The sequence below is a fragment of the Aspergillus tanneri genome, assembly GCF_003426965.1.
Source record: "Aspergillus tanneri strain NIH1004 chromosome Unknown AapTan_8_pilon_pilon_pilon, whole genome shotgun sequence".
Lineage (NCBI taxonomy): Eukaryota > Fungi > Ascomycota > Eurotiomycetes > Eurotiales > Aspergillaceae > Aspergillus > Aspergillus tanneri.
Window position 1 is genome coordinate 369,023 of NW_022984635.1, and position 14,319 is coordinate 383,341.

General features: G+C 50.0%; 5 protein-coding genes across 5 annotated transcripts; 2 read left to right on the forward strand and 3 right to left on the reverse strand.

Annotated features, from left to right (window-relative positions):
• Positions 1-186: 186 nt before the first annotated feature.
• ATNIH1004_010749 (BAR and SH3 domain-containing protein) lies at positions 187-1,843 on the reverse strand (the record flags this gene model as incomplete). The annotated part of the gene is made up of 4 exons (XM_033575317.1): positions 187-1,104; positions 1,155-1,271; positions 1,354-1,671; positions 1,733-1,843. 4 exons carry the CDS (start codon positions 1,841-1,843, stop codon positions 187-189), a joined length of 1,464 nt encoding a protein of 487 aa, XP_033421172.1.
• Positions 1,844-2,707: 864 nt separating this feature from the next.
• On the forward strand, positions 2,708-4,142 carry ATNIH1004_010750 (DNA helicase ZGRF1-like domain-containing protein; the record flags this gene model as incomplete). Its single annotated transcript, XM_033575318.1, has 2 exons — positions 2,708-3,030; positions 3,794-4,142. The coding sequence occupies 2 exons, from the start codon at positions 2,708-2,710 to the stop codon at positions 4,140-4,142; spliced, it is 672 nt and encodes a 223-aa protein (XP_033421173.1).
• A 520-nt stretch (positions 4,143-4,662) lies between these two features.
• ATNIH1004_010751 (class I SAM-dependent methyltransferase) lies at positions 4,663-5,736 on the reverse strand (the record flags this gene model as incomplete). Its single annotated transcript, XM_033575319.1, has 3 exons — positions 4,663-5,363; positions 5,429-5,545; positions 5,652-5,736. The coding sequence occupies 3 exons, from the start codon at positions 5,734-5,736 to the stop codon at positions 4,663-4,665; spliced, it is 903 nt and encodes a 300-aa protein (XP_033421174.1).
• An 816-nt stretch (positions 5,737-6,552) lies between these two features.
• Positions 6,553-11,616, reverse strand: ATNIH1004_010752 (putative nuclear migration protein (ApsA); the record flags this gene model as incomplete). Its single annotated transcript, XM_033575320.1, has 3 exons — positions 6,553-6,629; positions 6,686-11,081; positions 11,149-11,616. 3 exons carry the CDS (start codon positions 11,614-11,616, stop codon positions 6,553-6,555), a joined length of 4,941 nt encoding a protein of 1,646 aa, XP_033421175.1.
• A 1,569-nt stretch (positions 11,617-13,185) lies between these two features.
• CWC24 (U2-type spliceosomal complex subunit CWC24) lies at positions 13,186-14,199 on the forward strand (the record flags this gene model as incomplete). Its single annotated transcript, XM_033575321.1, has 1 exon — positions 13,186-14,199. The coding sequence occupies one exon, from the start codon at positions 13,186-13,188 to the stop codon at positions 14,197-14,199; it is 1,014 nt and encodes a 337-aa protein (XP_033421176.1).
• Between the last annotated feature and the right edge of the window lie 120 nt (positions 14,200-14,319).

Below are 14,319 nucleotides of genomic sequence, written 5' to 3' on the forward strand. Positions count from 1 at the left end.
CCAACGAGTAGAACATAAAATGCGGAGTATTGCACGTCGCACACCAGGAGCCGAGACTATATTTATGTGGGCGATGAGAAACTATCCATTCCTCTAGTGCACAAAACTACTCCCCATTCCGATAATATCCTCAATATGTCTCATTCCTAATTTCTCTGGGTCATCCATTATAAACAGATTGTTGTTTTATTCCACATAGTTGGCAGGGAAGCTCCCTTTGACGCCTCGAAGCTCACCTTCCCACCAGTCGTCCGTACTCTCTGTCTTCTGGAGAACGCGGATCCGATCACCTTCGCGGAATGCAAGATCACCGGGACTTTGGCCACCAAAGTCGTACAGAGCGGTCACATACAAAGCTGTATTTGATGCTGTGCGAGGTTTCGGTGGTGGTGGAGGCTTCTTTTTGCCAACCGCGGTCGCAAGGACGTTGTAACCTGGAGTGGTTGATCCGTTACCAACCGAGGAAGGATTGTGGCTAAAGTAGTCGGTGCGTGCAGAAACAGTAGAAGGCCCAGTTGGAGAGGGATGAGTGTATTCAGAGCTCCGTGTGAGGGAGCTATCCGAAGAGAGATAGGTTGAAGGACTGGTGAGGCCGGAAGAGGGAGGCGGAGACGTAAGGCCATTGACACGAGGTTTGGTCTCGAATACTGGGGTTGGTCGCGTGTCATTTGCCGGTGATGGGGGGGATATCCTTCGAGCTGGCGATATTGCACGTTGTCGCATAGCCGAGGATTGACCACTAGGATGGCGATAGTTCATTCCAGTTGGCCCATGACCATTAGAATGATACCCACCATTCCGAGAATCGTCCTTCGATTGGGGTCGTTGCACAGCTTTACCATTGGCCAGACAGCCAAACCCCTCGACTTCTTCCTGCACCGGAAGGAGGATCTGCTGCCAATCAAGCACGATTTGTTCCATGGGCAGTGGTGGTGACGGGAATTTCTCTTCTTGACTATAGTTGTAGATAGCAGTATAGTAGTGCGCTAGCATCGTATTCTGGATCTCAATCTGTGCGGCTAGTAGGTGAGGGAGCATTGAGAAAGCTGCCGTAATTAACGGTGGGAGACGCTGTCGCAAGTGTTCGTCCGCTGCATGGTAGTCCTGGTTTTGTTAGTCCACTCCCTTCAAGAGAGCGCAGTGGAACTCTATACCTCAGTCGCTTTTGCAAGATCGATCTCCGCCTTGGAAAGGTTTGTATTGTCACGGTCAGATCGTTTTGCCTTTTTGGAGTAGCTATCCACACGGCTTTGGTAGCGCTCGTAGTCCAACTGACACGAAGGTAAAACATTAGTGTCCTTCAAAAAACATAGGCTTCGGCAGTTCACTGATGACCGCTGTTTTATGACATACTTTTCGATCCTCACGCTTCTTGATGGTTTTTTTGACAGGGTTGAAACAGTCCCGGGCCTGTGACGCGGGCTGGATCATACGTTGATCCACCACAGTAAGCTCGTTGAGAAGCTCCTTTCTTAGATCTTCATATTCCTCGCGAAGTTTGGTTGTTCTGGCCAAAGTTGACTCAGGTGTTAAAACAGCTTTATTAGGGGAGGAAGAGTCTGAAGAGCCGACAATAGGAGCATAGATGTTCTCGAATTCGCTAATCATTCGACTTTGGTATGTCAAGAGCGAAGACCAGGCGTCACGCCAGGCGCTGGTAGAATCGATAATCTATCAAACATGCGGTCGATCAGCGCAACTCTCAGAGAATTAGCTGGGACAGTCCCCTTACCCGGCCCAGAAGGTTGTCCGCTTCGTCAAAATCTTTCAAGAGAATGGCTACCTGGCTGTCGTCGGCTGACCTTTTCATAAATTTTCCGAACTGTCTCTGCACGGTCTGCATCTTGTCGTTTAGACCTGAGTGGTCAGGAGAATTCTGGAAATTGTGGGGACAGTCCGAGCCAGTGGTAAATAAGGAGATTGTACTCCGTAGGGCTGAGTGAGAGTCAAGGCAGGTGGTAGCTGGGTCCTGAAAGAACTGGAAAGGCGCCCCTTGGATGGAAATAACGGTGAGAGTAAAAAGGAAGAGGGGCAGTTTACGCGTGAAAAGGAAGAGCCTCATGCAAGCCCTGATGACGCAGCCCTCTTCCTGTCCTCTTTCAAATATGCTTCGGGCGGTTCCTAAACCACCGCCACCAGAACTATTTTTGTCATTGCGATCTACAGAGGCAAGAAACAGTGTAGATCACTAGGCCCATTGGCTCCTGGCACAGAAAACAGTCGATGGGAGTTTGGTTCTGATTGTGCCCGTCACCAGTTAAATTAACTCAAGCATTGTTGTTTGCTGGATACCTTATTCAGGCCAGTTATTGGTTCCTGCATGGCAGCGGCTTACTACCATGGTCCAGCCTTTTCCTTTGCTTATGGTGGTACAGGGACAGGGACAGAACACTCTGCCCACAGGACTCGCCTACCAACCTGGGATGAGGTTGTGTCTTCGGAATGACCATACTCTAGGCGGTGGATGAATAAAACTGATGAGGATGATATGAGGGAAGAGCAAGTGTAAGTTGAGAAAAAGAGAAGAGTCGATTTCGTAATATTGCTTCCATTTTCCGAGCAGGCACGGGACCGATGGCCTCAGGCTCATACCCACATGATACACTAGGCACTACTTCAACCATGCTTGCTCTCTCAATATCCGTCGCTCTCGACACGATGATGCTCAGCCAGGGGGTCGCCATCTCTGGCTCTCATTTATTCGACCATGTCGACACCCTTCTCATCTACAGCAACTTTTCATCCTCCACTCAACCTGAACGTCCCTGTAACGCAAAACACAGCGCCTGTAATCAAGTTCCGATGCCTATACACCTACGACCTACGACGCAAAGCCAAACGCTGGCAGGATGGTTATCTTAGGTTCCACACGTTTAACAAACGGGTTATGGCTTATGACACAACTGGTAACTTCATTGGGGATCTTCACTGGCGACAAGATGAGAGCGTACAGGACGGTGACGAGTTGGAATTAGACCGAGGCGTATTGATTCAGGTCTGCGAGTCGGTGGAAAAAACGGAGACCGACTTGTCGGCTCTTTACACAAAAAGAACCTGTCAAGGATCACCATCACGCTCAGGCGATCCGTGTGCACATTCTTTTCGCGCGCCCACCCCCTTGCGGTCCTCTCTTCCACCCTCGTCTCTTCCGTCCCAACCGTCTCGGTCTTTGAACGACCTTCTAGGTATCAAAAAGACTCCAATCAGGCCGCTAGTTTCGTCTTACGAAGAGAAGCATCAGCCATGCCAGAGGAGTGATTTTCAGGGAATTTCTCAACCAGCTACCAAACGCCAAAAGACAGCTTCATCGGAAAATAGGGCGCGCGAACCCTCCTCCAGTCGTTCGAATCCAACCCAACCCATAGTTATTGACTTATCCGACCAACGTGGCATAGTAGACGAATCCAGATCGTCCAAAGTGGTCTCCGCTCGCGTTGAAAGACCCCAGCAGGGCCTAGAGCGTACGAACATCACGTCGAACTCTTCATCAGCTTCAGACATCAGGTCCAAAACTAAGACGAATGCCCAAACCATCAACACGTCTCACTCTGCTCCTGGCAATATAATAAAATCTTCATCGCGCACTAGCACAAACATATCGAGAAACACTCTTCGTCTCTCGGCTGAAAAGCCACGCAAAAGGTTGATGTACAGTGCACTATTACCTAGCGAAGCATCGTCAAATACATCTACAACAGTACCGTCGTCTGAAAATACAAACGGGTCTGCGCAGAAAAATCCGCAGTTAGTATGTGCTCTGGAACACCGCCGGGACATTGGACTGACTATCTAGGGATGTGTGCATGACAGCTTATCATGTGCCCCCGAATCTTGAATTCGCTCCCTCCGCTTCCACACAGTTCGCCTTAGATGAGACGGCTGGTGCTTCTGAGTCCCACGGGGACCAAAATACTCGGATACAGGGCATTCTATCCACTAGGTCTTCAGCCGGGCTCCGCAAGTCGTATTCTGACCCAACCGCTTTGACAACCCTTCATGGCCTGCAACCTCGATCCACATCCTCAAGGAGCCGACTAAACACCCACTTAGATGAGGATACAGCCCATGACCAAGGCCCATGGACTTCCGAAGCACTCGATCTCTTCGATTTTTGGCCTCTAGGACGGCCAAAACCCATTTAACACAGCCATTGAGATACCCTGATGATTTGTGTACTTATTTGTACTTTAGCCTCTTTTTTGTTACAGCTACGATGTATTGATACTGCACTTGTGCACAGTATTCCTCAATATCTAAGATGATGAATGTTCTATATTTTCATGCCCACAGTGCTATTAGGACCTTCTCCATGTCGTTGTTTTTAATGTCTTCAGAGCTTTGTTGGCAGCGATTGAGACTTAAATAGATCTTAGCACTCCTCAGACCTTCAACCATCACTAAGTTATCTCCACCATTAGCACATACCCGGTTCTTAATACGAACCAGAAATAGTCAATTCTCAATCGTTCAGCATGGCTCTCAGCCTTTCTCGCTGTAAGTAATGTATATCCTCACCAGATGAGTCAAAACTCTCATCCATACTGTCAACTGCCAATTCGGTCACTTGGCCTCACAACACCCAGCGTGTCTTGCAGCAATTCGATCTACCATAAGAAAGTACATAGCTAGGCTACCATGCACCCTATCGAAGACCAAAGCATATCAAGGTATATATACACTACTATTCTTCACCAAAACCCCCGCGATATAGGGCCAAGGCGAGTGACCAAACCAATGATCCAAGTCGATAGATTCCCACTCACCAGCGGCGCGCAATGCCTTCTCCGTATCACGATTCAAGCGACAATCACCCATGACCCAACTCCACCCCAGAACACCATACACGGTCTGAAGTGCCCTCGCCACGATAGATCCCTTCGGCGTTCGCCACGGGTTGACAACATGTTCGGCAATAAGCAGTTTCCCACCGGGACGGAGCAAAGCGTAGAGTTCATTTACAGTCTGTTGCAGGTGTGGCACGGAGCAGAGAACACGCACACAGATGATAGTGTCGAAAACACCGTGGTCCTCGTCGAGACCTTGTTTGCGCAAGGCGGGGCCCAGCTCCGACCCGACGACGCTGCAAGGGAGGATGTGGTACTTTGCACCGAGACCTTCGGATTCCGCTCGCGCGCGCAACTCCTCGTGGAGTCCGTGGCAGGGCTCGGCGCCGTAGATGGATTTGATAGCAGGAGAGCGTAGAAGAGGCATCTGAGTACCTGATCCAGGACCCACATCGAGAACAATGCCTGATGTGTGCGCTAAAATAGGCGGGATCAGGTCTGAGGAGCTTTGAATCTGAGGCTGCATATTGGTTTGATCGGGTGAAGATTGCGCGTTTTTTACTGCTTCCTGGCGATTGGCTGAACAGATTTACCTGCTATATTAGTGAATCTGGGCCCGAAAATACATGGGTCTGGGGACGAACAGCTGAATTGGACCCAGAATTTCCCAAAAGCTTCATCTCGAAGTCTGCTTGCTTGGAGCAAGGGCGCAAGTACTTGGCCCCGCTTGAAGACGGCCTCCAGGTTGACTTTGACGTAGTCTTTCTCGGACCAGTTAGTTCAAGGTTTGATGAATTACTAGAAGAAATACCAGCACATAGAGGTAGCACATTTCCGCAGGTTAAACAGAAGGTGAGTGTTGCTTACAAGACATAGCCCAAACTAAGAGCATGCCCGGTGCGACTAGAGAATCGATCCATTCCCGTGTTGTAGGCTCGCTGATGGAAGTCATTGTTAAAGAATGTGTATGTTATGTGAGAAATAGTAATATGTAATTCAAGGGATAGGGTAATCCTCAACAAAGGATCAAGTTGAAATGGAAAACTTTCCGAAGTTGCCCCATCCTCGGCTTCGTATGTAGATCCGCCACCGTGACTCATCCTTTGCTACAGCCATCGTATATCTGCCTACCCATAACTAGTCTCAGTTGACGACGAAGAACTACAGCAGTGCTTATAATTGTCTTCAGGTATTCAATTGCCTCGATCACTAATGGCGCCTAGACCAATTACCTGGCATACCAAAAACCACCCAACGAACATGACATGGATGCAACTCAGAAATCAGTCAGTCAATCTCGCTCATTACAGTTCGACTAAAGACAAAAAAAAATCACAAGTACAAGGTAATGGAGAAGGCGATATTAATCGCACAAGAGATGGGGAAGTAGAAGGTGAAATGCCAAGCTGAAGTGAATGAATGACCCGGGCTTATATTGGGCTGGCTATGCGTATCAACAAAGGAAATAAATCACTAAATCATGCTTCGATATATGGTAAATGAATGGCAGCAAAGTCTAGGTCCCAGAGCAGCGACAAATGTCAAAAAGGGATTCAACTTTCAGAATTAAAATGGATCTGGGAGTATAAGAGACTAGTAAAATGGTGGCAAGTGGTTATGAATGTAGTTCCTGAAGAGTAGGCCTGAGCGGCAATTTTGGCACTTGCAACATGCAATGTATCATAGCACGGACAACGGGACAGAATGCGCAACAAAAGCTCGCGCTTATTGGTGACTGTGATGGCATGATCAATTCTAAAGCATCGGGCTAATGATGAGAGTGGATACGATTGACACGAGGGCTATAGCGGCTCATTCTTGAGAGCGAGCTGACATCATGCTTGCCTGTGTTCCGCGTTAGCAACGTAGTTAGTAGGCCTTGAATCGAAATATCTACATACCATCGCAACAAGCGCGCACATTTTCCAGTCGATCAGTCTGCTCTTGTCTCTCCATCATATGTCGCAAATCCTCCTCACTCTCATGACCGTGAATACTACCATCGTGAACACTGGAGGTAGCATATCCAGGCCCCCTTCGACCAATCGATCCTTTGATTGTAGCATTGAATATCGTACTCAGGCGAGATGTGGAACTATTCCTAACTTGATCCGAGTACTGCGAAGGTGTGCTGAGTGCTGGAGAAACACGGCCAGGAGTTAGGGTGTTGCGTGCAGACATGGCCGAGGCTGCACGTTGCTTCGGTGGATTTCGAAGGTTACGGCTCTGTGATGACGAAATTGACATGCGTGCTGTTTGACGCGAGCGTGAGCGAAATCCTGGGTTAAACTCATCGATATCCTCCAAGGTAACACCACCTTCCTCTTCACCAGCCTCTCCTGGGTTCCGTAGTAGAAGGTACGATAGGGCATTAAACCAAGTCTCGTGTCTCTGACTGGTAGTGGCAGTGAACCGGATCCGGCGACCCGGGCTGACAACCTCCAAGCTTCGGCAATGGAGCCCCGGGGGATAAGGATTATCGTCCGCAACAACCCTGACAGCTTCAATCGGAACACTCTTGGTCCTAGTCTCATTCTTGCCAGCAGTCTGAGGATCATGTTCACTCCAGTACAACGTGCGCGTGTATGGGTGGACCCAGAAATACCGGCGGTGCCGGGTAGTCGATATCTCCCCTGACACAGCCTTCCGTGTATATTTCCAAAGGAATTCACCAATCATTGTTTGAGTGATTGCCTGGATCATTCGCGCATCTGTGCCCGCGGGATAACCGTAAGGGAATCCTGCTGCATTGGGATGCATATTAAATCTTTCTTCAATCTCGGAAGCAAAAGAAGACATAGAAGACCTTCGAGATACCTGACTCTCACGTCCACCTTTGACGCGCGAGGACGTGGTCTTCACAGAGCCCACACGAATGCTAGAATCATTCGGAGTTCGCGGCCGTTGTGTAGCATTTGTCTTAAAGGCTGAAGCGGGAGCAAGAGGAGGGCCCATGAGGCCAGGAGAGATCGGACGTTGCTCCATCGACTTTTTCTCGGCAGCCATTATAGCTTCCTTGTGGTCCGCTGGTAATGGGGGGGGACTGTGAACACTAGATGCAAGGCTAGCAGCGCTTCCTGGTCGGCGATGGAGAGATGTTGTGGAAGATTGGTGAGTAGGACGGGGTCGCGCCTTCGGTGTCGCGAAAGGAGAATTATTTAGCTCCTTCGCCTTGTCACTGTCTGGAGGAGATAATGGGCGAGAAGTGACACGATCCAGGAGAAGCTGGTCGATTTGCTTTGAGGACAGGATTGTCTGTGCGCCTTGATCTGCTTGGTTGTAAGACTGGCGTTTTGTGACGGCATTTCCAGATATAGGACCCAGAGGTAACTTGTCCCTCTTTCGCTCACTTGCGTTAGCATTTTCGATTGGAGGATCTTCAGCAACTACTAGGGGCGTAATTTCTGGAAAACGTTTGTCAGGTACTCCGTCCCTAACTTGCATGGGTGGTGCGTTATCGTCGGGTGTAGAAGCCGTCGGTATGGCCATAGTTGGTATCGACTCAGCAGGAGACGTTTCCATTACACAGATGGTAGATAGTGCGAACTCATGCACGGGAGGCGCAGGTTGCTCCTGGACTTGTGGCACCGGTTCAGTGAATTCTGGATTTAGAATTGAGATGGTCAAATTCGGAAGATCAGATGAAGCAGTCCGCTCTCCACCGCCCACGGTAGACACTGGTTCTATGGGTTCTGTCAATGTCGCAGAGACAGGTTCCGTTTGCTCAGAAACAATTGTTGAAACCACTAACTGTTGGACATCGGTGTAGCTTGCATGCTCCGAGACTGAGACCGAGGATTCGAGTACAGGTTCCGGAAGCGTAGCTACAATGGGTACGGTATGCTCTGCAAAAATTGAAGAAACATCCATATCTGGTACGTATGTCGGTTCAGTTTCGGGAAGTGTAGCCACAATAGGTATGGTATGCTCTGCAAAAATTGACGAAACATCCACATCTGGTACGTATGTTGACTCAGGTTCGGGAAGCATGGCCACAGTGGGTTCCGTATGCTCTGCAAAAACCGAAGAAATATCCATATCTGGTACGTATGTCGGCTCAGATTCTGGAAGTTGAGCAACTACCGGTTCTGTGAATTGCGAAGACATCACCGACAATTCCATTTCTAAGGACTTCGCAATAGGAATTGTAACTGGCTCGGTGCAACCCCCCACAAAATAGGACGTGCTCAAGTCAGGCCTTATTGGCGCCGCTGGCGCTGTTTCTTCGATTGAAATGGAGGAAGTCTCCAGCTGCAGGGGAGCAGGTTCCTCGGTCCCATCATGCTGGGTGTGAGACGAATGGTCATCCCACGCCATCTTAGGGGGCGTTGGCACACTCGAAACTTGATCGCTAATCGATTCTGAAGCTGCTTTCAGTGGCGTCCACTGAGTCGCAGAATGAACAAGCTGCGGGGCTTCTTTTGTCTCTGTGACAATGGCTGCATCAGACGTTGCCTTCTTTGGCGTTGTCGGTGCACGGGAGATGCCAGTCTCATACGGATCAACCGGCATAACTGGCTCCCAGGGATCGGTCATCACTCCACAGTCAACCATGGCAAGCCTAGGTGGAGTATCTAGGATAGCTTCTGACGGTCGCCTCGAGACAGGTGTAGGGAGCATCCTAGGAGTCGAAGCTGAAGAAGCTGTGCCGCGTGGCATCGGTGGACCAAATTCGCCTTCGGCTTCATCACCATCTAACTCTGCGAGTTCTGCAAATAAGCTCTGTCCTTCTGGCGCTCCAGAGTCATGGCTAAAGCTGGTCGCTGGTGACTCTCGTGCACTTGAAGGCCGGCTGCGAGAGGCCATAGGAGCCTCTCCCGAAGGACGAATCTTCCGCACCACGCTTCGTCTCTTCCGCAGTCGGTAACGAGGAGTCGATACTTGGCTAGGGGAGGGGAACTCTCCATCTTGAGTCTCATCCTCATCGGCTGAGGTGGAAGCAGTGCTTTGGTACGAGGTTCGATCTCGAGCTTTTGACATCGCCAAAGACGGCACTCGCCCACGGGGAGTTCTTTGGACGCGGTCCTCAGTTTCAGTAAGATCATCGGAATCAGCACTATCATCAGCCATGCTTTCAATACCGGTTTGGAAAGCTTCACTTTCAGTTGCCGTCTCCCGCTCGTTAGCGGTCTCGAAAGTATCATCAGCTTCAGTTGCTGTGTGATACACGTCACTGGGCTCATCGGATGACTGTGCAGCTACCCGGCCACGAGTAAAGTTCAAGGCAGCCTTCTGCGATGGGCTTGCGTCGGCTGCGTTGTCTTCCCAGTCAGTGTCATGAACCTCAATTTCTGTCCTGCCTCTCCTGCCGGCACCAAGTAAATCTGGTCGCGCCGGCTTTCTAGAGGGCTCGGCCTTCGTTTTCTGGCGTTTGTTGGATGGGCCTGCAGGACCAGCACCTTCACGGCGGCGTTGCTCGACTTCATCACGGGCCTCTTGAAGTATTCGCTTCAGCTCAATCTTTTCGGTCTTCTCGCGGTGAATTGTGCTCTTAAGGTTCTGGATCATACGGTGGGCATGACCAAGCGAGCTTCGCAGAGTCTCGGTTTCAAGATGATTATGTCGAGGAGTAAACTTATTCGGAGATGGCGGGGGAGAACTTTCCGGGGTCGCTCGCCCTTGGTCATCAAATTCGTCATCTTGTGGGATTTCACGGCTGGCTTCCGCTTCGTACTGCCTAAGCCGCATACCCACAGCTTTTGCCAGCTCTTCATTTTGAGAGTTTAATTCCTCAAGCTTCTGCTGAAGCGCTAGTCGTTCAGAATCGCCAGCATTAAGGTTTCTGCGCAAGAGGTGAATTTCAGCGTCGTTAGCTTTCTGGGCCGCTGTTTGGTCCTCAATAAGCTTCGCGTTGGCTTGTTTCAAGTCCTCGAGCTCTCGCTCCACGGCGTTCTTTTCCGAGGCAATAGCACCTAGGCTACTGTTGAGCCGACTTTCGCGATCAGACGCTTCTTTTATCGTAGCCATCAGCTCGTGGGTTCGAGTCTCCAGTGACCAATTCTCGTCCTTATAGCGTTCTTCGCTCTCATCCAGTGCCCGGATCCGTTGCGCATATCCCTCGGCCTCAAGCTCTAGTCTGGACTTTTCCAAATTCACACCCTTCAGCGCTTCCTCGCGCTCAGCTAGAAGGGCCTGCAGCTGACGAACCTGGGCCAGGAGGGAAGTGGAGATCTCCGTAGCAAATTCGATATCATGAACTCGACTCGATGGTTGATTCCGCTGTTTACGCGACGGTACGCTCACTTTACTGGGCGAGTTAGTTGCTTGCCCAGCAAACAGGGCAGGGCTGAGGGGCGACTGTAGAGTGAAGTAAGTTAGTCACTGGAGTGAATTCGAGTGATAATGCGCGCATCAAGAAATATACCTTCTGGTCCATGGACGGCGTTCCCAGGTGACCATCGTCACCCGCAAGACGCTTTGGAGCAAGAAAGGCTCGGGCAGTTTCGCGACCAATCTCATGGTATTCTCTCTCAATGTCCACCAGCTTTCGACGCAGATCTGGTCCGATTTGGCCTTCCTCCTGCTGTTGCTCAACTTCTTTCAACTTGTCCTCAAGCTCCTTTTGCTGATCAATAAGCGCCGTGCCTAATTTAGATGCCTCCTCGAGCCTGCGCTCAGTCTCCGCCAGATGGGCCTGAAGGGCCCGCTTTGCCTGGGCTGGAGAAGACGCATCTAGGCTAAAAAACTGGGTGTCAAAGGATGAATACCTATGCGAATCACGAGAAACAACCCCCTCCTCGGGGTTCGCAACGAAGGGATCCTCGATTGTCGACATCTTTTGCCCTTCATTCATACCACCGTTACCTGTTGAATCTAACAAAGATGCGGTCATCGCTCGCCGAGTGATTGGTTTGCGGGCAGTATCTCTTCCCCAGGAATGAGGATAGAGCTGCCGATGGAATCCCACAAACTCGTCGCCTCGTGCCTCTCGTATACCTCCTCAGATCACGGTCATCGTCCGACCTGCCAAATATTGCTTGGCAGCTTAGGCGCCCGAGTCAGTTTGCTCGTAGATGTTTGATTAGCCGACCTGCGACCAAGCTTCTTTGATCCTTGCAAATTCCAAGCTGGATGCGATAGGGATGGTTAATGCGCACGATCGGTCGATGGCCTTTTGGGGCGATCCGATTCGACGGCTCGCAGGAAACGGAAGATAAGAGTTGGGAGAAATTACGACAGAGCCGAAGGTAGAGAGTCGCAACTGCGCTTCACTTTTTGTTAGGGAGACACTGTGGGGTCAAGCGACGTTCCGGGCTACAGCCAGAATTAGGACAACGCAAACGCGTTGTGGACGTCAGACAGGATGCCGGCCAACCACAGTCGAGAGTCTCTTGCTCAGCACTCGGGAACAAGCAGCGGGTGGGTGATAAACGGAAGCAAAACAACGCAGAAGCGAAAAGGAAGCAATTAATTACAAGTTAAGTGCTCGACGGATGTGACAGTCTCCGACGTCAATTTAATATAGAAATTGAGGGAAATAGGAAAGGAACACCAATAAGGAAAGACAGAAGGTAGGAAAGGCTAGGGGGGAAGAAAAAGAAAAAGAAGGAAAGAGAATGTTGATGGGAACGAAGAGAAAGAGAAGGACAATTCCGATTGCTGCCAGGTAGACAACGAGACGAGAACGACTCGGGCGGGGAGACAAAAGAGATGAGAGGGAAGAAGAGGACGTCGCGCGAGGGAAGGGAAGGGAAGGGAGAGAAGAGGCAGGGAGTCACCGCACCGCACCACACACAGAAGAGCGGTGGTTTGCTGCAGCTGTTGTCGGGGCCGTGCGGGCAAGCGTCCCACGTCACTGCTAATTATTGACTGACGAACTAATTGATCTGATACGTAATATAATCTGGTCGTTTCAAGAGAGAGGGAGAAAGGAGGGACTAAGGGAACACCAGGTCGAGAACGATAGGTAAATAAATGTGTACTGTATGGATGGATATACATAGATGCTACCAAGTGCGGTGGACTACTTATATCGACTGGATCTTGACAGATGTAAGGCAGGTCTCTCTACCTGGGAAATAAGGTTTATATGATGTACCGGGTCTGGCAGATAAACAATAACCTCCAACCAAGTAAACAACAACAACAATAAAACCAGGATTGACCGCAGGTGACTTGTCAACCACCGATGCATCCGTCTTCCCGAGTGGCAACAAAAATATCCCACAAAACGCGTACCAAACAAGAGCCCGCCAAGTCTAGCCGTCACGTTTTGTTTGGTTTCTTTCGGTTCGGTTCAACAATTGACATCACCTGACAGATCATGTGATGTAAAAAGTATGGCAATCGTCATTGATTTGTCATCGGTCATGTGAGCCTCCAGCCGAAATAGGACCCTTTCTCAGTGCCACAGCCTTATTAAGACCACTACTTTTTGAATCGATAGATAAGTTTGTCCATGATGGCAGACGAGACACAACTCGCCAACGATGTCCCTCAATTCTCCTTCAAGAAACGAACTGCCAAGGCCAAATCCAACTTTCGCAAGAAGCCAGCCTCCCCACCACCTGCCTCAGACTCCTACTCCGACTTCACCTCATCCGATGATGAGGGCCGCAGAATCAAAAGACGACGAAAGAATGCAGCAGTTACAGCTTCGTCGACTGCTACCGTGGCCCGTAAAAATGCTTCAGAGGATCAACAAACTATCAATGCCACGCCAGCTCCTCTAGCATCCACCAATGATGCGACCAAGCAATCCAATTGGCATGACGAGGAGTTGAATGAAAAGAATCTTCTGGGAACGACACGGTCACGTCCAGAATTGACTGCGCCTTCCACGGCTGATGGAACCTACAAGGGTGCTGCCAATTATCAATCCTTCATCCAAAAGAATCCGGACGCCCCAGGTAAAAAGTTCGGTCCAATTAAAGCACCCACCAACATCCGAACCGTCACCTTCACGGACTATATGCCCAACGTATGTAAGGACTACAAACTCACCGGCTATTGTGGTTTCGGAGACGGATGTATATACCTTCACGCTCGAGAGGATTATAAACAAGGTTGGGAGCTTGACCGCGAATGGGAGATAAATACAAAAGGGAAAAATTTGGATGGGAAGGTGGTGTCACAACGGAGTGGCGACGGTTCTTTCAAGGACGAGGAGGACGAGGAGGAAGCGCTCCTCGAAAATATCCCATTTGCCTGCATTATTTGCAAAAAGCCTTACCAGAACCCGATTATCACGAAATGTGGACATTATTTCTGCGAGTCATGCGCATTGCAGCGCTACCGGAAGAACCCATCCTGCGCCGCATGTGGGGCCGGCACGGGGGGTGTCTTCAACACTGCAAAGAAATTGAACCATCTACTCGAGAAGAAAAGAGAACGTGCACGCCGACGACGGGAGCAGGCTGTTGCGGAGGGTGAGGAAGTTAGCAGTGAAGGTGAAGAGAATGTAGAGAGCCCCTAATACATAACAGAAGAAATGAATGGGCTCTACTGTTCTCGCCTGGATATGTTATGTGAGATGCTACATGCGATGAAAACGATAATTGGCAGCAGGTCTGCAATCCTGTAATATATATAGGAA